Source organism: Cuculus canorus, chromosome 5, assembly GCF_017976375.1.
Source record: "Cuculus canorus isolate bCucCan1 chromosome 5, bCucCan1.pri, whole genome shotgun sequence".
NCBI lineage: Eukaryota > Metazoa > Chordata > Aves > Cuculiformes > Cuculidae > Cuculus > Cuculus canorus.
In genome coordinates this window covers 63,846,126-63,873,570 of record NC_071405.1, presented here as the reverse complement: position 1 = coordinate 63,873,570, position 27,445 = coordinate 63,846,126, and the positions used below count along the sequence as shown (strand labels likewise).

Genomic DNA, 27,445 nt, shown 5'->3' with positions numbered 1-27,445 from the left:
TCTGCCAATCACTTCTGTAGCCCACAGAGCCTCTCACAGCTCTTTACTCTTTTCACCTAAGCAACAGAAGGGTTTTCCTTTCTTGCTGCTCTCCTGCTGTTATTCTCCCACATATACTGTTGCATCTGCAAACTCAGTATTATTACAGCAAAGCCTGTGGGAACCTGGAGACATTCCTATCCGAGTGAGATTCAGCCCTTCTCTACTCTCTTTCTCCCCCTCGATTGCAGCCTTGGGTTTACATTAGAGGGCCAAATAATAGCCTGGAAAAAGTTTACCAGTAAAACCAGTATGCAGCACCCGCCTTCATCAAAGCCTGCTACCATCAGCCCCAACTGCATCACAAGTGGGGAAAACTCAACAGGGAGTTTGAGTAGGTCCAGGTGAAAACCATATTCTTCCTAGGGGAAAGTTATTACAGGATGATTTACCTGTTGTGTTGGATCCCAGTAAGTCTAACTGATTTCAGGCAAGTTCAGAATTACAGAGTGTTTTTTTGTTAATATATCGAAGATGACCTGCTTTGGCCATTTTCTCCCTGCATTATTTCATCACCATGAGAACCAATCAGAGCAACTAAAATGGGGTGTAGTTTAAATTGAAATTGAATTAGTAGAGATAAACTGCTTTGCAAACTATTTCCCTCTCATAACTTCAAATAAGCATTAAAAAATTTGTTGTGAGAAATTTTAACACCCGAAGGACTGCACAAACCACAGTCTCAAAGGCTAAGCAGTTCACATTGACCTTAGCATCGCAGTAAGAATTTTAAAGCAATATATTTCACTGACACAAACAATTCCATATTCTTTGAGTTGCATCAAAATCAAAACTTGTGAAAGCCCCAAAATGCACTGTGTTAAGACACAACTCAAATACACCTCATTCAAGAAACAAAAAGGAATCTTCTTCAAATACAACCGCAGTCTGTACACAAAGAATCATGTCTTTAAAGGGAAATGACTACAAGAATGATGGAAGGTGATCTTGGGAATCTTCCTCATCACCTTCCACAAGAGGTAACCTGGCACTGACATTCGCCTCTGTCCCAGCTCCTGCCTTTGGCCTCGCACCTCCCCAGACTTCCTCTTGCTTTCTCTCCGTCCGTGGGACTGCAGCTTACAGCACTACAGACTTCAATAAGTCTGTGCTGGTAACCCATAATCACAGTAATTTTGCAGTGAGCCTCCGTTGCTCCTGAGCAAAGAGCATCTATCCATACAGCTCGGGAAAGCCAGGTCCTATTGTCCGGATTAGCATTTTTGGAAAAAATTTACTACTACGCTAGGATGTATCACAAAGATGAAAGTAAAATATCGGAGTTGAAAAGAACAAACAACACCGTGTGTCAAGTCTATAATCTGTACTTATAAACTATGGTTAAATGCCACTGTCTCCTGTTCAACCTCCAGCTGATCCAACCACCACCACCCCCAAGCCAGTAACTTTTATCAGAGATATTACAAACTGCAATTTCAAATTTCATAGGTTGAACAGAATTCATTAATATGTATTTAAGAATGTACTGTATAATATAAAAATACATAAGTACAGATTTCTATAACATGAAGCAGCAATAACGCTGCGTCCATGCTCTTCATTTCCTTTGCAGGAGAAGGGCTGGGAGACATACTTTTTCACCCATGAGAATGAGGATAGTAAAGCAAATATGTTCTCATTTTAGTTTGACTATCCTTAAATGAAGATAAATAGTAGGAAAATCTTACCTTATCTGTACAATAATACATATGCATTTTAAATGACTGACAATTTTTACTCAATAAATCTGGTTTCACCTACTACGTATAATCCTTACATAAAAATATTAATTAATTAAATATGAATTTTCAGAATAGCTTAGAAACTATATTGAATCACTATAATCAGTTTTTTGATAAAGGCATCCAAAAGAGTTTTGCAGGTGAAAGATTCAAAAGGCAAAGCCATAGTATTTAATTAAAAGAAAAAAAAGTAAAAAGGAGTAAAAATAAAAGGACATTTGAAAGCAAATTTCACCCATCAACTAACAAAAAAAGCAATGAGAAAGAAAAGAAAGGGAAAACAAACAACATTATATCTGTATAGTGATTGCTCACCTGGTCTCAATGTGAAGGTGTCATACACATTCTTATTAACAGAATGAAAATAATAAATAAATAAATACCAAAGTATCAGTCTTCTGCTAAATAACAGTCAGAAATCCCAGTTTTTCCACTGCAACTTACAATTATACTATGCCAAAACAATTACAGGATTACTTGTAGACATATGTACTAACAATCCCAATATGTAAAGAAAGGAATAAAAATATGTGTAGAGATAAAACAATTTAAAAACCCAACTTGTTATCAATAAAATATGAAAGGGCAGGACGCTAAGCCAGCTTTTATTTCAACCCATAAGCTTGAAATTCAACCCATAATTTGTGTCTACCTTTCCTATGTAAACTCTGAGTACATACTACTTAAATATTCTTAATGTAAAGGTATACTAACTTTCCATGTTGTATCACTTCAATAATAAAAAACAACTACATCAAAAATTATGAATAATTACTTGGAGTACAGGCAAAATCTTGGTCCCACAGAAGTCAACAGGCTTTAGTATGGTTAAAATCCCAGTATGGTATGGTTACAATGATTGTTTATGATACTCCATATATGATTGTGTAATTGAAAAAGCCTAACTGTCAATTCAAACATCTAATTGTACACGGAAGCTCATTCTCTGAAGGCATATTCATCCACTTCCACACACCGACACAAAAATATACATGGCAGAAATATACGGCAATAAAAAAACCCAAATCCACAAGGTCATGCAGTTTGAAGACCAAATTCTTCTTTACTTCAAAAATGTATTCACATTCCAAGTTTGTCCACTGTAATGGGAATATGCAATCACAAATTTAATTTAGCATTTGCAACCCCTGGCAAACTGAGCTGAGGCACAACATCTAGTTTTCAGTGAAAACCTTGGTTACCTAGTCTTCTGTTTAGGTCCATTATAATGCAAAGAAGCCAAGAAAAAAGCCTCAGGGTCATGTAATCCATTCTCCACTAAACTGTGACTTGCCTCATGATCCGACATTGTCCAATAATGAATGAATTTGCTCAGGATCCATCACAGAAACTCTTCAGAGTATATGCTGAACTTTTTAATTTATTTTTAAAGATAAACACATAAAATTACTGCAGTTACATAACCGAATTTGCTTCTTAAAATTCTGCCGAGCTTGATAGTTAACCAAATAAAAAGCTGAATCAAAACTGACAGCAATTTAAGTATTGCAAATGTTATTTTTTAAGAAGCACTTATGCCTTGGCAACCCCATCATCATTCTGCTTGGCTAGAGAGGCTGTTTTGCATTCTTGACCCTAAAAACAGGGCACATATGAAAGATGCACTTCATCTCTTCTTGCTTGATGATGTTCAGTCCAGTAGCTAAATATTGCCTATCATCTTTTGCATACTTCAATCCATTTGGACATGGTCAAATAATGATTGGAAAAAGAGAAAACATCACAACTGTAATTTAAATTCTAGTAATTTAACGTCTAAAAAAGTCCTTAGAATGGAAATACGGCATCCACATAACTAGGTAGCAGGACTCTTCGGCATCAGTCGCACCAAAAGATCACTTTTTTGGTAAGTTTCAGTGATAAACATTTCAAGCTGGAGGTACTGGAAGTCGTCTTACTATCTCCATAGCTATCTTTAGGTAGGCCTTAGCCTGTGGAAACAGAAACATATATTCAGCACCTTTCATTTTCTATAAAAAGGAGTATTTCACACCTTGTTAGGTATATGTTCTTTCACACACATTCAAAGAAAAAAAAATTGTTGCAATACCTGGGTTCAATTCAGCCAGTTATTTGGGGGGGAGAGGCGGACAAAATCTATCTTTAGTATAATTCTGAGAATAGAAATTGACTGAACAATCTGTCTTAAACAGCAAACAGAATCAATATTCTTCTGGAGAAGAAGCGTTGAGAAGGAAAGAGACTTTTCAGTCCCACAGGTACAATTAGTTAAAAAACTTCCTTCAACCTTAAGACTGAGATGCACCATGTACAGGACTGAGATAGAAAATCAGAAAAAGCAATGATATTTGAAAAAAAAAATCAGATAATTAATTCATTATAGACTAGACTACACTACAGAATTTCCCATAGAGACATTAAAAATTCAAGTATTTTCCAAAAAAAACCATATTTCCAAGAGACTAAAATGGGTATCAGTAAGAAATAATTCTGCAATACTAGAATCCATACAGCAAAATCCCTTTCACGCTACTCGTGGCATTTGGGTACATGCTCTAAATTGGAGGGCAGACGGTCAAAGAATTGCAAGACTATCGGGAGTGACCCAAAGGAATGTACTTCTTTTAACATCTCTAAAAACATGACACAGCTGGGACCATGATCAGTCTAACATCAGGTATTCACAAATTTAATGTCAAGAGACACTTATAAAAGCATTGGCTAAGGTTCAACACAAAACAAAACCAAATAATTCCTTCACCAAGCTCAACAACCTACAGTCGAAATCAAACATGCCTTTTAGAAAGGTCTCTAGTCTTGATATAAAGATCTTCAACTAGAAGAGTATCTTTCTGTGTGTGTACACATATATGTAGTACATTGTTCCAGAGGCTGAATACTTCCATTTTTACAAATGTACACCTTACGTAAAATTTGGATTTGTCATGCTTCAGTCTCCAGCTGGTACATCATGTTCTGTGTTTGTGTAGTACAACAGAAAAATTCCCAGCTATTCAGCTTGCTCCTACACTGTTAAGATTGTGACCAAGCTCCTTCTTCACCTTCTCAAATAAATCTGCATACAGAGCAGACCCTGACAACCTTCCTTCTTTTACTAGAACAAATCACCAGAATATTCTCTACTGCACTGATCTTTCTTGCCTCCTGCAGCACTCCTAGCTGGCTCTAACCCCAAGTTAGAAATTAAGTTAGAACCCTGACGAGCCTTCAAAATAGCAATCAAACAGACAGATGCCAGAGACCATAGCTTGAGGGCTGGAAGAGAAGGTCTCACACAGGCCACAAACAACATGTGTCACTGGTCTGAACCAGGTGGCATTCTTTCGCAGAGCCAGGCACTCCTAACGTGTCTCCAGCCTTCTAGGATTTGCTCCTGGCTTGTAGGGTTTTCTTTTCTGGCTCTCCCAGCCTCAGCGCTTCATAGTCTTCAGTGCTCACATCACTTTAAAACTAAAGTAATGTAACTTTCTGAGTTTATAAGCAAGGCAGACACCAAGCTAGGATTGTTTTCTCCCATATGCGTGACTTTGTGGCAAGAACTGTAGAACTTAAGTCACAAGCACAAAATTCAAACTCCTCCTACGGGTGTAATTGCAATGCAGTTGGGTAGCACAGCCGTGCCCATGCACAACACCCACTACCCATAGCTATTAATTCCCTGAACGGTCTAGCTACTCCCCAGCTCGTCCCCTGCCTAGATGAGATAATGGACCAACTTGAAATAAAGTGATTGATTGCAGTCAAGCTGCCTTTGCAGTTAAGTATTTGACTAATTGACGTAGGAGCACTCCAGGTGGGAATTTTGGACTATCTTGAAGAGTCTCACAGGCGGCTCCCACTTCACACACATCAATTCATGTGTTTTAATGAGTCAATTAACAATCTGCATGGAAAATCTGGCCCAAATTGGCCCAATCTGTGTATGCGGAATTATAAATATTCCATAGAAATTATTCCTGCAGGTGCAAAAATAGTAACATAGGACAGTGGCTTTGCATGTAGTTAAAATAGGAGATGTTCTGCACATAGATGAAGATAATCAACAGCAATGGATCATAAATATGCTGTAGCAGCCAAGGAGGACAACAGGCTAGCTGCTTTGTTAAAACTGAGCTAAATAGCTGTTCAGGGAGCCTCATTCGATCCAGCCAAAGACACCACTGGCAAGGGTCCCTGGAACACAGACTTCCATAACCGTCTAACAACCAGACAGCAACCAGATATCCTGCTTTGGAGCCTTAGCTGCTGTTACTCATGTCAAGACCCCAGTAAACTAATTTCTTTACCCTACAAAACACCGATAATGAATATATATGGGCAACAATTTCACAACGTACACTGATTCTCATTTGGCAAGTAGCTCATCTGTTGCTTTATAACTTGAGGTTCCTGGTGCAACTTCTTGTAGCCAGCATGCTATTATCACCTAGCCCTAGTTTTATCAGCAATCAGTTTTACCTACTAATCATGCTTTTTTTTGTTTTCCTAGACCACTATTTAATATGTTGAACGGACTATTATCTCATTCATGCCCTTACAGAACTCTACGAGTAACACGTCTGTAACAAAATCAACTGTTTTGAGCCTTAGTTTCCTATCTTTGAACAAATCATTCTGCTATGAGTGAGGACCTGTCTATGAATCAACATATGTGAAAGGTCTAAATGGAATGTCAGTGACTTGTCACTCCATCATTATTAAGCAGAAGATGGGTTGCAACTTGAAACAGAGTTTCTTACTTCTTTTTTGGGCAGAAAGCCAGAGGATAAAAAGCAAAGGATGAATTCTTATTCAACACTCACAACCATTTTCACTTTAATAGGATGAAAAGGAACTTTACGGATCAGTTTTTCCCTTTATGGTTTGGAAACTCTAAAAGAATAGTTTATAGACTGCCTTTCTGGAAGTATTTTTTTGCAGATGGACAACTTTAAATTTAACAGTAACGTATCAGTCAGCTGAAAGCTAAACATTCTCCCTGCTTCGAGAGGATGAAGCAGAAATGTACAGGAAGACAGAATGCCCTAAAACCAGACCAGACCTGTTCAGCACAAACGCTGCCTAGGTGGGGTCTGAAAGAAGCACTAGAAAGGGCAGTGGTAGAGCTGGAAGGTGACATCCAGAGGGTCAAAAGAGCTGGATAATGGCAAGTGAGAATCTGTTCACCTGAAAAGTGCAGCAATCTTCAAATCACAAACCTCCTGATGAGGACTACTACCTCCACAGTAGATGATAAAGTGACTAATGACAGCATAGGTCATGGAGCAAGAAACAGAGAACTTGTAATGAAGTTCATCAGGAAAGAGACTGAAAGCCCCATTTAGTCTAAGTAATCAGAACATCCTGACTCATTACTCTGTCACGGGATAATAGACATGGGGCAGATCTAAACTGCACGTCTTTTTATTAGCTCATCTAACTAAGACCTGTGGTAATCGTAGAGAAACACGAAGATTTCAGTTGTGACATTTTATTCTCCTGAAAAATCTTACCTATGAGGGAAACATGCATAACTGCTAAGATTCCTGCAAACTGACCACACAGGTCACAGCCAACACTGCCCCGTTCTTGTGGATTGGACTGGCTTGGCTTAACCAGCTAGTTTGCCTTTTACTGAAGTGTAGACCTTAGCCTGCAAACAGCTCACTACAATGGCTTCCCGTGTTTAGTACAACAGCCACACAACTACAGAATACAATTTACACATCAAAAAAGTCAAAACAGGTAGAAGCTGATAACACATTTGCCTTCACCCAAGCTACTGCATACAAACAACTCCAGACCAGCGTGTCACAATGTTTCACTTAAGATATCTGAAATATTTTCAACTTGGATTGGCAAGAGGGTTCTAAACATTATGTTCCACGGTTTGGTCGCTGTCACAATGGGAACTGTATCCGAGAACAAAGCATGATGGAAGTTGGGCTTTGTTCCCCGAAGTGAGTTCCTGAAAATCAGCCAATGAGAACAGAGGAGAAGGTACACTTGACCAATCTGTGAATGCTTTGCCTGGTATTTCGGGAGTAACTAGCACAAAAGCCCCTCATGGACCTTCAGAGACCCCTGCCTAATATGCACAGAGAATACATCTCCTCTCACCTCCAATGCTAATGAGGAGTATGGGGCTTGGAGCAGTGCCACATAAAAGGTGTCTCCCTGGGGAACCTGGCACGTGCCCACCATCCTGAAGACCTCACTGACAGACAGACAGAGTGACTTCTCAGAGGACTGTCACAGGAACAAAGGGTGGTGACCTCTCTCTCTCGCCCCTCTTCTCTATACCAGCACTTCTTTTCCAAAAGCCACAGCTATATCCTAAGACAATATAAATGTCAAGTGAAATCAACTGCTGAAAAGGATCACTGGTGTCGTTATCACCTCAGCTCAAACCAACTGGAATTTACGAACGTATTAGGACCTTTTAAAGGGACCTAACAACTAGTTATTCAGAAAAAGCACATTGATCCTATAGCTCGACTGCAGGCCAGGTACACCATGGAGTGTACATCCCAGTACTGAAATGCTTTCTAACTTCTATTTGTGATTAAAAGACTTCAAGACTATTAATATGCTTTATCAAGCCCAGCAATCCCAAGGAACAATCTATGCAAGTCCGAACTGCTTGGAATATTCAATGCTGTTGATGCAACTATACCTGCAAGGAAGGATAAATTAATAAGATATTTAAATCTGCTGAACTGAGCTGTCACAGGCTTATACCTTATTTATTGCTACAGAAAACTAGCAACCATGAGCAACAATTCAAATAGTGACTATCACAAGAACAAACACTAGACTTTACTACCATCTGCATGAAAATAATGATAGGTGATAGCTTTTGCTCTTTGTTAGCACTCTCTTTGCTCAACAGTCCATTTATGAGTTCAATCAGATTTTTAAATAGCTTTAATTTCCATGGAAATTGCTTCTTACTTTGACACAACTCCAACCTTCAATACTCAATTGGAGCTGCCCTCCAATGTCTGTCTTTTACTGTGGTCAGCTCAGAAGACACTAAAAGCATGATGATAAACGGAGCTTTAAATAAGCTTCCGCTTCAGATAAAAAGCTTCATGTCACCTGGAGAATTTTTTCATTGCTGCAAAAGGCCCAGAGCCTTTCCCACCCTGTCCTCCCCTGGGCAGTTCTACCGTAAGACTGTTCTTTGCATGTACTGGCAACTCCTGCAATGAAGTCTCAGCCCAGAAAGGGACCTTAATGAGGTGATAAAAGTCAATCCACGAATTATAACACAAAATGGAGAAGATGGGTAAGTAAATGAGATGCTTCCTGAATCTAATACCTCAAAAATAAAATCCTTAGTGCATATGGAAAAATTCCTATTAATGATGTATATATACACAGTTACAAAAGCCAAGCCATCCTCTGAGGGAGCCTCAGCCGGGGAAAACTGCTAGCCCCAAGGTGCCACGAGGCATGTACAGCACTCAGGTGCCATTTCATACATTAAAAAAGACATACTGCCCAGAAAACACGGTTAAGTAGAACAGAACAATTCAAACGTAATCCTTCAAACAGACTATCCTACCACTCACCATTTTCCTCAGTAGAGTGAAGCATAAATGAGGATCTGATACTGGACTACCTACACCCTGAATGAAATATTCAAACCTACGTATACCAAATGTTACTGTGATCATTCCAAGGAAGCTTTGATGATAAGACCTATTATAAAATCATACCATGCAGGCTTCTTCAGGGTTTGACTTTCTTTTAAAGATATCATACCCTGGAAAGACGACTCTTTAAAAGGAATTATTGATGACAGCTAAACAACAAATGTTATTTGCTACCACTACTTCAATTTTTCTCCAACTATTTTCTGCAAGTGGGTAAGGCTGTACATTTTCCCTCTACACACATCACACTTTCACAGAACTGTACAAAATAGTCTTTCTGAACACAAACTTCAACTGTTTCTTCGGATAATACCACAGTAAGGTAACACAGCATTTCTAATTTAATTGAAAAGGGATTTTTAACCAGACTTACTTTCCTCTGTTATTTCAGACTGCTGATACCTTTGCCCCTGCTTTTCACCTGACTGAGCTTTTCCTCTCCCCTAAGAGATCTGTGTGCAATTTACCAGCCTCAAAATCCTTCGCCAATATATATGAGTATTTGAAATCTGCAAGAGGGCTGAACACATTTCATGTTGTTAAATGTGAAATAAACAGTAACAGAACCTTCCTCAAGAATTAAGTGTGGTTTGTATCATACACTGGTCTTTACCACAAGCTGGACAGGCTGACATTAAACATGCTTTCCACCCCCAGGTCCTGGTTTCCTTGCTCCAGGACAAGTTTGGCTCTTCTCCTATCCAAATCATAAATTCTTCACCACTCAGCACATAGTTCGCATACACCTGCAAAAGGCTGTGCGATGTGGGGATCCAAGACTCCTAGCTCTGTATGATTCACTAAGTTTGTCCACTTTGATATTCCCCTTCAATATACTCCACTTTATTTTCATAGAACAAGAGAGTGAACTCGAAGTATTTTTCTTTAATAGATCTCAAATGTTTTCAATAACAATATGTGGCAAAAAAATACTAAGGAACTAACTGACCATTGTGTGTTTCCCAGAATTTATTTTTTTTCCAAAAGCAGTCATCCTCTTCATACTTTCTGCTATGAGGGCTCACTATCTCTTTAATAACAGGGAAGGTGAAGAAGGTAAAATCGAAACTCCGTTGTTTCATGACTTCTCTGCTATCTTCTATACATTGTCAGTGTTGAACCTTAGAGGCATATCATCTCTCCTCTACAATTCTTTTTTTATCCTCTCATTCCCAAGATAAGAAGACGAGAAACAACATCTATTATTTGCCTCAGCCTCCAGCATGTCTACTCCCTGAAATGTCTATCCCAACAAGACTCCCTAGCTTTTAGAACATGGGCACACTGGTAGAGCAAACATATTTTGTACTTGTTTGAGAAGCTGCTTTGATTTTGAAACAGATGGGAGTTTGGTGTTCAACAGTCACAGCTTGTCTGTCTGCTCTAGCAAGGTAGTAACAAATCCACGGTGCCATCAAGGCTAGATTGACAGGCTGAGGTCAATTGTGTGACATTTAAAAAAGCCAAGTGCTGGATCCTCCACTTCGGTACCACCACCACCATGCAACGCGCTACAGATTTGGGGAAGAGTGGCTGGAAAGCTGCGCAGTGGAAAAGAACCTGGTGGTGCTGTTTGACAGCTGGCTGAAGACAAGTCAGCAGTGTGCCCAGGTGGCCAAGGTGGCCAAAAGCATTTTGGCTTGTATCAGAAGTAGTGTGGTCATCAGGACTAGGAGAGTGAACATTCCCTGCACTCAGCGCTGGTGAAGCTAGACCTTGAATGCTGCATTCAGTTTTGGGCCCCTCACTAGAATACAGACACAGAGCTGCTGGAGCATGTCCGGAGAAGGGCAACGAAGCTGGTGAAGGGTCTGGAGAACAAGTCTTATGAGAAGTGGCCCCACTGCAATTAATCATGTTCTATAGCTCTTGCTGTGTTTCTAACCCTCTTATCCTCAAATTTCAAGATGGCTTTTTCAAACACCTGTTTTGCCGCTGCTTCTTTCTCATGATCCCAAGGAGGTTCCCCTACATTTGAGCATAATCAATTCCACCTTTTCAGCGATTCCTCTTGTTTTCCTTATTCTGCCTTTTCCCCTATTGTTTTCCCTATTCTACCATTTTAGCAGTGTTCCTGATTTTCCTTTACAACCTTTTGCTGTCTACAGACTCTTCCATTTGCTTGGGTGAGCAAAAAAACGAATCCACCTCCAGAGCTTGACGGCGGAAGAAAAAGATCCCCAAACTCTCAATTATCTCCATAAGGGTCTGGTTGATTAAACTAAGACGTTAATTAGATTCTTGTAGAGGATCTCAGATCACTCTCAGCTGCTGTGGTGTGTCTGCCTTCTTTCTGTTAGACTAGACCCTGCCGTATAGGCTACTATGTGAGTGCAGTAACATTCAATTTCTGCAACACATAACAAAGTTTCATCAATGAAGATTGTTTAAAAAAGGCCACCATTTAAACAATGAAGCTGACAGAAACACTACTATAGATACTGCTATCCCAAGTTCAAAATCATTTTACCAGCACTGTTTATTTCTCTCTGGGGACTGTCCCAAGCTTCACTAGGAGAGAACTCTGCCAACTCTTCACTCTCTCTAGCTTCACATCTGGTCAGCCCTTTCTGTACGTAGACAAATCTTACGTATTCTGCGCCTTCCCTGAGAAAGGACTTTCTAAGTTCACACATGCACAATTCTACTAATATTTTTCTTATTTCTGGAAGCGTCGTTTCAGTCGTTAGTAATTGCTTTGCTACTTGTGAAAAGGAAACTTCCTTTTTCTACCAACTACATCTAAGCTTTAAAATAATTAATTTAGACAAGTTTGCTTACACATTTTAAAATTCTAGTGTAGAGTGAGAGCTATACTTTCATATATCAGCACGCCAAGTTGAACCTCATAGCAGGTGTATAAGCAAAAAAATGTATTAGCTAATATATTTTTAGAAACACTTTTCTAGTTTTGACAGAGCCTGGAAGGTGTGACAGCATGCTGGGTTTCTGAGAAGTCAATCACCACCCTTATTCCCCACTGTTTGAATCAGCTAGGTATTATTTAAGTTCTGTGATTCCATATTTGATTTGTGTGTTCTAACAAAAACAGCACAGAATTTTGTATTAAAAAACCTCTGTAAGTTTGAAGGACAAAAGCAGAGATAATTTCAGCAGCTCTGTGCACACTGTTCTCTATCCAAAAAAAATGTGATCTTTTTTACATGAAGAGCCACAATTTTGGTTTATTTGAGAAACATGGTGATGGGTGTCATGTATAAAAAATTAGAACCTGACCTTATATGACCTTTCCCACCACCATTATGTGCTAAGAATGTAATTTTTCTTTTAAAATCTCAGAGAACAACGATCATTTTCTCTGTCTTTAAAATAAGAAGTAAACTAGGGATAAAAGGAAATTCTTTTTCACTCTGTAGAGATTAGTGACATCTGAAAAAACATCACTCTGAGGAGAATGATTATCTCAAAGACACAGAGGCAGAGAAGAATATTAAAAGTTTTCCCCAGAGTCACGCATATTTGTAAATCTTTATTCCTCTTCATATATAACTTAATTGCCACAAATTATGCTTATGACTCCTCCTTTCATTACCAAGAACATAGTCCAAGAAGGAACAGATGGCAATACAACAGAATTTCTTGTCTTTTTTAATGTTGTGAATGCTATCCTGCATGTCTGAATTTTTAGATTGATAGTCCTGCAGGCTACAGACTCTTGGTTATTACAGATTTCAAAGACTTAGTTTGCTCAGCTGTTCTCCTTCAACTTTGACCTAAGCCATGCATCTATTCAAACTTTTGCACCGCTGATCAAACTTCTCAGATAGAAACCACTGCATTGATTAGAATGATTCCTTTTCACAAAGATCTACATTCAAGATCACTACATTATTCCACAAAGGATCAGCACAGGCCTTGCCCAAGCACAGCAAAAATTTGGCACTCAGAAACCAACGTGCCATAGCGCTGCTGCATCTCTTTGAAATCAAAATGATGTATTACAATTCTGTCAGTGTTCCTCCAGAATCCCGAGTATTTTAATAACACTGGATTAACAATGTTAATCTCTCCTTTTTTGTTTCTTTTAAAAGAGCGGGAAGGAAAAAAATATTTCAGCATTTGCCCAACAATCACGATATTAGAAAAGTTACCCATATTAAAATGTACTGTAGGTACACTCTACCTTATCACTAATCGATTCTACCATCTATTTATTATCAGCATTAACCACACACCTAAGCAGCAGTCAAGAGTGAGGCTACATCATGCCATATACTGCGTAAACAAAACGTGGCAGACAACACCCTACCCTACAAAACCCAGCAGGGAAACTCCTGCAGAGGACAAAGAAAATACTAGCCAGGAAGTTTTATAAGTGCAACTGCTTTTCCTTACAGATTTTCACATTTGACTTCTACCACCTCAACAATTCATATATTCCTTTGGCAATAAAATGTTACGGTAAACACACCAAACAATCCATTTCCTCTTGTGTGTAAATTGCTCCACTTCCTGCTCAAAACAACCCAGGTAGTGACAATATGCAGGTTTTGTTCCAAATATCTTTGGATAGAACCCTTTGACAGTTTCCAGGCTCAACTGCCAAAGGCTCAACTGACAGTTTTAGAGGACTGACATTAGCTGCACAGTCTCATGAGGCCTGACACTGACCTTCCTCTTCTTGGCATGCCAGAATCTAGATCCAATCTTCGCTGTTCTCAATCATTCAGACTAATTAAACACAAATGGATGACCACCCCCCCAAAATGAAGGGTCTGAGTTACTTGATGATACCCTCTTTTACTATATTTCCCTAAGTTACAATCAGATACATATTTCTTTTCAAAGAGCAATAGCAAAAAGCATTCTCCGTTCACTTCCGGGGGAAGGCTTTTTGTTGTAAGAAGCACAGTGCACCAAACTTACAGCATTGCTTTGAGGCTGCGAGATCACAACAGGCTGTCCTGAATCACACGTCTCTCGTATATTAACATGTAGTGGAACGTCTCCTGTATCAAAAATACCAAGACACACACACACATGAAGACTTAATATTTCTTAAATGTTTCATTAAAATAGTCCTGAAGTGACTTGAAATAAAATTCCAGTTTGGTATATTCTTTTAATTACTTTTATTGCAAAAAAAAATAGCATTTCAAATGAAAATGGGCTGCAGTAGAGTTTATCTACATTCGTAACAATTAATGCCAAACATGTTTTGGGTTTTTCATTCTCTGAATAGGAAAAACTATGTTTTATAGTCAGTTATTAGAGATGGAGGTATGCTTTTTTGCCTCTTGAATACAAAGAAAAACACAGGCTGAGATACAAATTATTTTGCATACATAAAATAAATTGAGTATTAGGCAAATGCTCATCATGCAACTCACTGTTCAGCCTATCTCCTCATTGTATATTCTTTTCAGTTTTGTTTTAAGATTTTAATGACTGTTCAAAGACTTCTTTGAATACTTAATTTCCAAATAACAGCATTTGTTAGTGTCCTTATTAGGCCTTGGATCCAATTAAAAGGTAGACAACTATTCAGTTCATTCTTTTTTCCAATAGAAATCTTCATATTCTGCTTTTATAACAAGTAGGAACTGTCAGAGAAGAAAGGAATGTTCTAAAGCAGAAACAATTAGCAGCCCTATTCCATTTTGAAACTTAATTTCTGCAATAGTTTTTCAGCACTAAGAAAACTTGAAGTTCCCATGTTTAGTTCATTGCTACATAGAAAATTATGAAGCGAACTGAAGACCGTCTTTCTTTTAATGCGAGATAAACCCACATTTCACATCCAGGATGGATACAGCTAGAACAGCCTCGGCTTAGTGCAAACTTGACTGGTCTCATAAACTGTATCAGTTTAATTCATACGCTGTAGAAACATTTATTTAACACAAACCAAGGCCAGTGTAAATTACTGAAGTTCAACATAGTTAGGAAAAGAAACATTAAAAAAGTATGAAACTTAAAAGAGCTTAAAAGGTAAGAAAAACAGAATCAAAAGCAAGCAGGAATACAAACAAAACCCTCAAACAAGTAGCAAACACAAAAGCTGTCACTCCATGATTAGTGAGCTGAATCTTCGAAGAATCTCAATTTGTTCTTCACAATCATTACAATGCATTTCCTTCAAACTTAAGCGTTTACGTTTTTTAGTCATGAATAAATTTATTTAGGCATAAAAAACATCGGTTCATTCATTCATTAAAAATATTTAGGCGAATCTTTAAAAGTTTTTTTAACCTTAAACTTTCTTATTAACATTGCAATAACTTCATAGATCTCCCAGAAATTAGTTCCTACCATTTTTTAGGCAGTGACTAATCTACACTTTTTTCTCCAAGGATGCTTTATTAATAAAAAATACCTCCCTATCAGTTTAATAACAATCTCAGAGGATTCTAAAAAGAACTGCCCTACTTCAAAATGGCAGCCTCGCGCTTTTCTTACTCACACTTACAAAGATGTATAAAATGCAATCTTAATTACAAAAAAATCAGACCTTGTAACAGAACCGTAAAGACAGCAAAAGCATCTGCACATGTTTGGGTGATAGGGGTTTGAGAAATATGGAAATTTTGCACTATTCTTCACTGCAGAATGTGATGGGAACTTGCCATTGTATGTTTTTCTGACAGTAACAACTACTGCTAACTGCAAAGGGTAAGTACTAAGAACAATTAGAATTTATTGTAGGAAGTAAAAAAAAAAAAAGAAAAAAGGAAAATATTTTTAAAATCTGAGTCACTGTTGTCATCTCTATTAGCTGATACAGTTTAAAAAATTAGGAAGTGCAAAGGTCAGGATGTAGAAATTATTATCTCAGCATTTGTATCTCAGTGGGGCAGCTTCCTGATAACAGTTCTGATCATCTAACTTTAAAAAAAAGAAAAGGGGGGGGGGGAATTTCAGAGATAAGGAGAGAAGCAATGAGCCACACAATGCCCTTCTCACAAACTTTGGCACTCCTTCCTTTAGGGAACAATAAAAAGACGAGACCATCAAAAGTATATGAAATAATGAACTACACTGAAAGAGGTAGTGTCAACTGCTAATTCTCTTCTGTTTTAAACTCCTAAACAAAAATTAAGGAGGTATTCCATAATATTAAAGGCAGCTGATTCTAAGCAAATAAAAGAAAAATACTTTTCTATCCTGCACATTATTAGCTTGTAGAATTTTCAGATGTTATCGTGAAAACTAAAACCTTTTCAGGTTTCACAAGAGGACTGAGCGCTTAGTCGAACAAACGGGACAACCACAAGTGTTGGAAAATATAAGCAAAACAAATTTAGAAATACTGATTTTAAGTACCTACATTATACATATATATACATAAAAAATAAGTTCTCGAGGCTTTGGGGCAGAATTCAAACAACAGTGGGATACAAGTTCCATTTGGAATAGATTACTGTAAAATCTCTAAGCAGTAATTGTTATAATACCCTGTGAATTATTATGTAACGGTCATCCCTGGAAGGAGGAGCATACTAATCAGATCAAGTATTGTAATTCTACATTTATCCTGTGGGATATTATCTTTAATCTTAAAACAGTCAGTGAAAGACCAGACTAAGATAAATTTCACTCTGTTTTCCTTCATACAACTCCTTCATCCCCAATAAACTCATAAATCTCTCACACCACTCCCAATTAAAAAAAATCACAACGAATCCAAGGAATAACAAAAAAACATCTATGGGACCAATGGCACGACACATCATTTGTGTCTGATATGTTTGATTCAACTGCTTGCAGAGGATTTGCATCCATCCACACAACCCAAGGCTGTAGAAGTCCCTTTGGGCTCCAATCACAACTCATTGATATTCAGAAAACTAAAAAGACAGCCCAAAAGCATGTATTTAATTATGTGTTGCCTTGCTATCTTAAGTTTATGTCAGACCTTGATGTTTTGTGTTGATCTTTCTAAGTGAGCTTCCTGGTTCTTTTTAATGAATTAGCTATGGAAAATCATTGAGATAATTATAGTAATACATGGAAACACATCATTAGCACATGCAATTATCCCATTTACCAACTTAATTATGCTGTGTTATATTCTGTATTTATTTTTTACTGGTAGTAGAGGTTGGAACATGCCTTTTTAAAATAGCAATGTATATTTTCAAGATCAATGTATGTTTTAGCTTATAGACATACCAGATTGCTTAATTATGGCTAATTTTTGTTTTCAACAAAAATAAAATTTCTTTTGAAACAACATTTTGCAATTCAGGGTATTCTTTTAATCTGAACACTTTAATGCAAATCATTACAGTATACTTGCTTCCACACAAAAGTCAAGATATCATCATATGAGCATAAACTGAACTGCTTTGAGGGACTGCATTTCAAACAACCGTACTTATTTCAACATGTCAAAACTCATTTCATTTAAAGGAAATAAATGAGAAAACTTCTATTGACAAGACTTCAGGTCTGTTTTACAAATCTGAAGAAAACTCTTGGGTATTTGTGAAATTTTTCATATGACCAATAATATAATGAATTTCAGATAATATAGTGCATCAATATCAATACAATTCACGTTCTGGATTGTTTATAAACCTGAAGAGATTAAAGAAACAATTGAAGAATTTTCATATCCAGTCTACATCCTGATGATCCTGATAAAGAACAGAGCATACAAAACCCGTGACGTTCAATTACTTAAGTTATTAGTTCTGTTATATTTGAACACTCTGTAAATAGAGTGATCTAGGATTATGCAGTTTCATACTTCTGTTAATGCTTTCCTCACACATGCTGTGAAATTTTTCTTCAAAACTCAAACCATTTCTGTATCCTTACCTAAAACATCCAATCCAAGGGTTTTTGCTAGATCTCTTACACCATCAGATCCGAAAATGTGTGTCTCATGCTTGCATTTGGGACACTGGAAAACACTCATATTTTGAATTAGTCCTAAAACCTGTTAAAGGAAAGGAAAGGAATATTCAAACCTGGGATTCACGCATCGTTATTTCCATTATTCATTTCTGACAATAAAGAAGAGTTTATCAACAAGGAATCGACAAAGAGTATTCACTTATACCAGAAAGCAGCAGTAAGGTCAGACTCCGCAATATCGTAAAATCATAGAAGAGTTATGTTTGGAAGGGACCTTAAAGATCATCCAGTTCCAACCCCTCTGCCATGGGCAGGGACACCTCCCACTGATCAGGCTGCCCAAGGCCCATCCAACCTGGCTTTGAACACCCCCAGGGATGGGGCAGCCACAACTCCCCTGGGCAACCTGGGCCAGTGCCTCACCACTCTCACGGTGAAGAAATGCTTCCTAATGTCCAGTCTAAATCTGCCCCTCTCCAGTTAATATCCATTGCCCCTCGTCCTATGACCACAAGCCTTTATGATCAGTCCCGCTCCAGCCTTCCTGCAGCCTCTTCAGGTACTGGAAGGTCACTATAAGATCTCCTCCGAGCCTTCTCTTCTCGACGCTGAACAAGCCCAACTCTCTCAGCCTGTCCTGCTATTCTTCTGAAGAGCAGAAATACATTTTAAAGATCAAACAACAGAAATATTTATGTGAAACTAAGTGGCAAAATCCACAGCAAAAAAATCTAAAACACCTGGATTAGGCATCTTTCTGTTAATGCCAGATGTTGAACACCTTCCTTGCAAATTATGTCAAATGAAAATTTGCCAAACCATGCACAAAAAAATCTTCTTTCACAATGTAGTATGATATATCTGAACTCAAGTAATTCACCTAGTAAGCAAAATCATTCATTGAGGCAGAGTAGAATTTCTCAAAAGTCATGAATACAGCATTCAGACACTACAGGGTAAAAGCTCCTACCCATCTGCTAATGAACAGAAGACCTGCTTTAAGGATGCTCCACATCACAATATTTCATTTTAAGAGTTATCTATTATTTCACTCACACTACAGCCAAGTTTTAAAAATACGCATGTAAATGTTCGAGTACAAAAAGCTGTTATTTACTTCATAGCTTCTGTTGCTTTTTAAATTTTCCTGAGCACTCCAGCTTTGTGCTTGAACAACCTGGCCTAGTTATTAGAGGAATAATGTATCCACTATGTTAACAATGCATATCTAAAAGGACATACCAGTGTTCAATGCAACAAATGAGTTATTTAATTAAAAGTGAATGTACAGCTTCTGGCACCAAAGCTGAAAATAAAAAAGTAAGTTATTTACGATGTCCTAATAAAAATGCCCTTATATTTAAGCTAAAACTAACCAAAAGATGATCACTTTTTCTTCACCACTGTTTTTCACACTATTTTCTAAGAAGTTTTCCTTTATATGTAAAACTTTCACAGGGTTTAAAGCAAGAAATATTTTAAGGAACAGAACAACAAAACAAACAAACAAACAATTACCTACTTTCTGTTTAACACCACAAACTTTCCCCATTTTCTACTCTTTCCTGGGGACTACTGGAGGAGCAAGAGGAACATGTTTCTATTTACTGGAATATTATTACAGGTAATTTTCTCATCCAGTTCTTAAACCAAGAGAGACACAGCATACACGGTAAGAAGGGCTCTACAGCCACAGTTTTCCACCAACAGCCTCTGAGCAGGCATTCATCCTGCTCTCCTTAAATTTAAGTCATGGAATTTTCACAGTTGATAAACTGGAGAACACTGGAAGGAGTATTATTTGACAAAAGAAAAATAGCGTTTTAACCAGGATACAAGAAAGTAATTTTCTGCTGCACAGAAGAAAAAAGAACTTGACATTAATACTTCAAATGAATTAATCTTCAGGTATCTTGGGGTTTGAACTTTCTGTTCTCCTCAAAGTGGTCATACTACATATATGATTCAGTGAATTCACAATCAAAGAAAAAGTTATGTAGTATATTATTGTTTTGTGAACAACTGAGGTCTATTACAGCTGTTTTGTTGATTCTTTGATGACCTAATAACTTGGAAATCTTTCCGCTAGTTAATGCAAATGCTGAGATATAACTGTATCCCCAATACTGCATCAATTTTAGGTCTTATTTACTGCCATTTTTTGCTCTCATTTTAACAAATCTCACTAAAAGCAAGTGACATTTTAGTACTAAGCAATTATTTTTATTTCATTTATTTCTTCACCATTGTTCCTGTTACCCACTGAGTAGTGCACATTAATGCATAAAGTATTATTCTAGAACATGCATGTTTTGAATTATTAAGTTGTCAATGACAAAGTTTAATATAGATTCTGTGCAAACAAACACAACTTCAGTGCTGAAGTGTGTTTTAACATGCCTATTTCTGCAGATATGCTTACAGATGGAAGAGAGTTCACTGTGACCTTCAGAGCTTTTAAATCTACAGATGAAGTAGTAAGCCTTGCTGACAAAATCAGCAATAACTCTCATTTCCCTGCTCAAATAAAAGATCTGAAAAAGCTTCAAAGCAGCTGTTACTGTCTACACAAACTATCCTTTATGTATGAATCCTATTCTGCTGCTCAGTGAGCTCCTTTCCCTGTACATCTCTCCAGAAACTTGGCTCATAATGACATGAAAACTATTACGAGCTGCACCACAATACAGGAGGTAACCTATGGTACTGGAGCAGAGGATAGTTATAATGCATGGAACTGACTTTCATTTAGTCACATAATTATTTTAAATGATGAAAAGACATCTATCAAGAAATAACAGGAAACGAAGAAACCTTTCATTATGAATTATCCACACACACGCTGTTTCTGAGTGTTTACACATTTCTTATGTTCAATTTAACTTTTGGTTACACAACAAAACATGCCAAAATCCAAACATACTACCTTCTAAGTTAAAGACAATACAGTGAGAGAATGAAAGCCCTGTCTTTACACAAGGAGAAAATTCCTGACAAACCCACTTAAGTCCTTCACTGTACTTAAGGATGGATGGTGCTGAGGTCCAACTCCAATTTGACAGGGACTGAAGTAGTCAGGGCTACAGGTCCGCAGGCTGCAGTTGACCTCGTACGTAACCATCAGTCACTTGATGTTTTAGTGCTTCAAGTAAAGGTGTACAATAATATTTCTATCTTCCTATCTTTCATCTTACAACAAGCCATCTTTGGTTTTAACTTCTGTCCTCAATATGACACCACAATGTTGGCTGGGTAGTCCAGATGCTACATAAATACCAGTAAGTACACAGCCAAAAAAACAATTTTAGTACCTCTTAGAAGGAAATACATAGCTGAGTTTTCAAAAGCAGTTTTTTGAAACCATCAAAATCCACAACATAACCTTCCAATTCACAAAAACTACCAGGTAAGTTGCAGATTTATTTAAAACCCTGTCTTTCTGTTTCAGGGATATGACTGATAAGATAAATCATACTGAACTGAACTCAATTTTGGCGGGGGAAAATAGGCAATTTTTTCCTAAATACTCACTTTTTGTCACCTGCCCAGAGCAAGCTTCTGGGATGCATAAGAACGATGGCCAAACTCAAATAACGGACAAGAATCTTGAAACTTGTGATAGGAGTCAGCAACACTTTGCAAACTCTTTCCTTGCTAGGTGGGCTCCACTGCAAAGAGATGGCACTCCTCTTCTAATGACTATGTCTTAAGACTGAAAACAAGACTTTTGCATTGTAGTCCTGGTTCTAACGCTGACTCTTACTGACAGCTTTTTATCAATTCCTTCAGTTCATTCTACTTTAATTTCAATGCAGTAAAAGGACAAGCAAACAATATTAGCAGTTGTTTCTTTACTGTGGTAATCCTGCACATGTCATTTGAAGCTTTGGTAACTAATAACCACGGGGGTGAAGGGAAGGTGATGTATGTACGCCTATCTGTACAAGAGAGAGACTGCACTGAATATAAGCAAGTGTTCTCAAAGACAGAGCTCAGCAACCTATAGACTTTCTACTTCTCCGAAAAGCAGACTCTTTGCAAGCGTTTTTTTCAAGATAAAAGATTTCAAAGATCAGATTTTTAAAGATCAGTCAATTATATAATCAGGACACATAATTTTAGCATAGTCCCTCAGATTCCTCCTCTTTGACGTAAACCTCAAGTTTGAAGTTGTCCATCAAAAATTACATAACTGAACTTTCTTTAGTTCTTCAGATTTAGCTGACAGAAAAGTAATACATAGGCAGGTGCTGCTATAACACTGAAATAAATGACACATCTGTACTGATGTACGTATAAGTAAAACGAAGCAGCATCACGAAAAAGCTAAGACCTGACGACTGGTTCAAGTGCATTTAAACTCAGCATCTAGTATAACACCTTCACTGTGACTTTTCATTTGATTTAGAAAGATCTGAAAATTCTAAGGAATCAAACAGATCATATTTCATATCTTATCTACAACTAGTCAAATTAACAGGAGCCAATCCAGTCCTGGAACACACAATTTTCTTAGTGGCCATTCTCTCCAAAGAACATTGAAAAAAACATTTGAAAGAAATCTTGACAATTTCTCATTGAAAGAAAGAAAATTTCAACAAAGGACTAACTTGAACATAATGTTATTTGAAGAAAACATTCTTGCATAACTTTAGCAAACCCAAACATAAAATCAAACCAAAACATTCCATATGTTATACTTTTACATGCACGGTGGATAAGAAACTGGTTGGATGGTCATATTTAAACGCTAGTGGTCAATGGCTCAAAGTCCAGATAGAGATCCGTGATGAGGAGTGTCTCTCAGGGGTCTGTACTGGGACCTCCAGTGCTGTTCAATATCTTCATCAATGCTACTGACAGCGAGATGGAGTCACGGCTGCCCCATCCCTGGAGGTGTTCAAGGCCAGGTTGGATGGGCCTTGGGCAGCCTGGTTTAGTGCAATGTCCCTGCCCATTGCAGGGGCGTTGGAACTAGATGATCTTTAAGGTCCCTTCCATCCCTAACTATTCTATGATTCTATGTGTTTGCTTTTCTTCTAGTAACAAATAATAAATGCCACTATACTTCCATCCTGGTGAAAATATGCTTAAGAAATAGTTAACAATAAGGAGTTTATTGATGTATTGCTTTTGTTAAGCTATTGTATAAATTAAACAAAAAGGGAAAATAGTCACTTATATAATAATAAAGAGTGGAAGTGTCCTTCAAACACATAGGCAAGAAAATATCTTTTTTAAGGTTTAGTGAATGGCTTTTTTTTCTTTACTGTTTAAGATAAGGAAACATTTAAGTTTACCTTTTCTCATCAGCTGCACATTTCTAATGAAAAAAGAATCTCTTAATGAACATACTCTAGAGTAGAACGTTCAGTTACTTAGCAACTTGTAGCACACAGAGAAAACATTGAGTCAATGTCAACCTGTTTAATATTTTCTCCTAATCCATATGAACATCGTGGATATTTTTAAATCTTGCATTTCACAAACAAGCAAGCTACCATGTAAGCTATAAACCTCATGAAAAACAAAGTGATACAGACAACTTTCTAGCTGGCGTAACATTCATGGAGCCCTTCCAATGGCAAAGCGACAATTAGGTACATGTGTATCTCCCAAAAACTTAAATTTCCTTCTTAAAATGAACCAATATACAATTTTTCCACTTTTCAAGAAATTCTAGATTTTAAGCTCTAACAAAGGCACTGCTGAAGAGGACACATAACGAGGATATAGCAAGACAGTACAATTGGAAAGCACACATTACTTTGTAAGATACTCTGTTTAACAGTCTGAACCATTCCAGGTGATCAAACAAATTGATTTAAAAGAAGTCAAGCACTATTATGACCTCAGCCTGAGAAAATTCTTTCCTTTCTGTTAAAGCAAGCTCCTGATATGGACATAAGAGGGATTCTAATCCTTTTTTTTTAACAAGCATTTATGAAATTCAAGGGAATCCTGAATGTTTTGTTTACCCACTGCAATACATGGATTTACTTTTTTTTTTCCTATATTTTGGAAAATTGTAAAAAAAATATTGGTATTTTTAATACACAGGCTTACAGGTACATGGACTTTTCTAAACATTTCAGCTCCTTTGCGGGCATCCAATAAAGCCACATCTTGTGGAGTGGAGACGATCACAGCTCCTGGGAAAAGAAAAAACGAAATATCATTAAAATGCATATGACTAATTATACTGTTCAGTATTTTTACTATCTAGCACGCGCTACTAAATTCAAAATAGTCACAGACTTGTATGCGTCCTTTTTATTTTGAGGAAGAAATTGATGCTTGTTTTTTTATTATGCAATGACCAAAATCACTGAGATATGATACAGAGTGATAGAAATAACTTAAAAATGTTCATCTTCAGTTTTCCTATGTAGAATCCACTTATAATTTCTAAATGCGAAAAACTGATCTAGCTGTCATATGACCATGGATAAAAGACAATATGGTCCAAATGCTCACAGGCTGCAGAGGTGGTACTCTGGGAGTATCAACGCAGTAACTGTCCCATGCCATCATTACATTTGAAAGTTTTTCATTTAAGAATAAGCTTTTTCCTAAAATCAAGAGGCAGCTGCCAGTAATCAAGACTGTTGTTTTCTGAACGCACTACACTTGACAGGCACAGGCCTGAAACATGTTACACTAGACACAACACCAGTATATTTGTACAAATGATACTACAAAATAAGAGGCCAACTCATGAACACTTGCACTAGCTTCCAAAAAAGTATAGTATTACTCACAACTCAGACATAGCTGCAGATTACCTGACAATTAGTATTCCAAAGAGTTATGAAGCATACAAAACAGCAAGAGCTCATTGTCAGAGGTTAGATCCTAAAGTAAGCCTACAGGTTACTATCCCATACCATCCTGTACTACTTCTTGATTAATACATCCTACAAAACCAATATCGGCATTATAATATTCCACATTACTTCAAAAAGCATATTTTGCATACGCTCAGGGGTTTCTTATATTAATTTTTCAAAACTTGCATCAAGAATCTGCTCAGGCTCGTCACTGTTTTCAAAAAACACAATGTAAAAGAGGATTTTACTTGTGAATTGATTAGCTCTGGTTTCACAGTGACCATCCAGTCTCCAATTTATCTGTTATAAAAACATCTCTGTAGAGCCATGGTAAGCCAACCTTGCATAAGAAACCTGTGCCAGATTCCACATTAACAGCAATTACAACAAACAGTATTAGACACATGGGATAGAGTTTCCTACTGGCCCAGCGGTTCCCAGTCCTCAGTGTACACAGCAAAGGAAGAGTGGGTAGATCTCCAGAGCCACGAAACACTGGCATTACTGGCAGGAGCTGGTGCACCAGGAGCCTGGGCGTTCTGGGAGCACTCCCAGCTTTGGCAGTGGTGGGACAGAGAGCCCTTGCCCCCCACATCAGCCCGACACTGGCTGCCGGGTGGCAGCTTGCCTGCATGAAAGACAGCCAAACAATGCCTGGCAGTGTGTTTCAATGTTTTCAACCAGTGTTCTTAACCTCTAATTTGTGAAAGAAAAATACAATCTGGCGCTTCGCTCCTGAAAAGCTGCCAGTCTCTGCCTTACATAATATTAGACACAAGACCAAAAACCGAACAGCATATGTAATGTACTAAGCAAACCCAATTCCCTTACTGTTCATTAGAACTCCAGCATTTGAATAATCTGCTGGTTTTGCCAAGCCAAACTGCTTGCAATGGCATCGTAAAGAGTAAGGTAGAAGCCTTTCGGTTATATCCAAGTCACCTTAGCTCCTTGCTTCACTGACTTCACTTACGCTTTACAGCTGACATTGAAATGTAGGACTAAAGAATGAACGCACCATTTCCTAAAAGCATAGACCACGAATAAGTAATTTAGACTCAGTGCCCTCAATTTTTCTGCATACTTGTAAAATAAAGATCCTTCAATACCCGGACAAAACTGTTATTACTGTTTTCTTTTCAAACAAAACCGGAAATTTAAGTGTACACATTCATGTCAGTTGCTCCACACTTTTGTTCACACTTTCCTTGGAAGATGCTGGCTCAGTGTTCTTCAAGTTAAAGCTAACATGCAGTCAACAGAACTGAAGTCTTCATTCTCTGGGCCATTATACATTTTTTTAAGGATCCAGTAATTGGCATGACATGCAGGACAGAAGCTATGCACAGCAGGACACCCACTAGAACCATAATCAGTTTGTCTGAGAGAGATTTTTGACTAACAAATTCTGTTGCTAGAGAACCTCACCCAAAGGGAAAAGTAGACCCAATGGCACCTTGCAGAGTTTAGGCTGCTGCAGACACCAACTCCATGTATGAAAACCTCTGGCTTCTGAAATAATGAGTTAAAATTATGCTCATGGACAGCTTGCCTGTTTTTTTCCACAGAATGAAAGCCAATATGCCCAAGAAGCTCCTGAGGGTGTAATAGATGAGTCTCTCTTATTTTCCTTTTCACTCTGAGCTTGATTACAGACAAAATTTATTCACACACAGCTTGTACTGAATTATACCAACACTCTTTAAAATAAGTATCTTTTCTCGTTCTTTGGTACAACCCCTAGTGCAGCAAATCCAACCTGAAGTTCAAGAATTCAAATTATTAGCCACATTATTTCCCTTACTAGCATATGAATATAGCAAATAAATGTTTCACAGTGCTCTCCTCCCTGAATATATTTCCATATGTTTAAATCCGAAAGTGATTCAAATGATGAGCAAGAAAGAACACAGCCCATACCTTCTTTGCTGTCTTGGCTCTACATGGTTAACAAGAACATCAAACAGTAAAGAGTTATTTTGATCAATAAAGTAATGACATATGACTGAATTTAGGTACACAGTGTGGCTCTTAAAGCAATACGTGCAACATTTACACAAACCTGTGAATGAGGGAAACACACTGACAAATTGAACACAGAAGTTGCAGAAACTATAATGCTATCACATTGTACATTAGAATGTACTACAAATTCTATGCTTGCAGTTGTGTGGCGAAAATAATTTCTGTGCCTTAAGCACACTAAGGATATCTAGGTTGAGCACATTTAGGTTTAACTGATATATCTAATTATTCATGCATTCCACTTATTTTTGTAACTTCCCTGTATTTCAGTTGACAAAAAGCATGCATGTTACAGTAGTAAAAACTACGCAAACTGTATTTTTAATCCTTAGCATGGATAATA

At 37.6% G+C, this 27,445-nt stretch overlaps 1 protein-coding gene across 1 annotated transcript in view; it reads right to left on the bottom strand.

Annotated features, from left to right (window-relative positions):
- Window positions 1–1,782: 1,782 nt before the first annotated feature.
- Window positions 1,783–27,445, bottom strand: part of NUBPL (NUBP iron-sulfur cluster assembly factor, mitochondrial) — a 76,800-nt gene continuing 51,137 nt past the window's right edge. The window contains exons 8-11 of the mRNA XM_054068131.1: window positions 24,314–24,399; window positions 18,209–18,329; window positions 14,312–14,394; window positions 1,783–3,733 (exon numbers count right to left, since the gene is read on the bottom strand). Coding sequence (XP_053924106.1) covers window positions 3,671–3,733; window positions 14,312–14,394; window positions 18,209–18,329; window positions 24,314–24,399 — 353 coding nt within the window. The 3' untranslated portion in view covers window positions 1,783–3,670. The remainder of the gene's footprint in view (window positions 3,734–14,311; window positions 14,395–18,208; window positions 18,330–24,313; window positions 24,400–27,445) is intronic.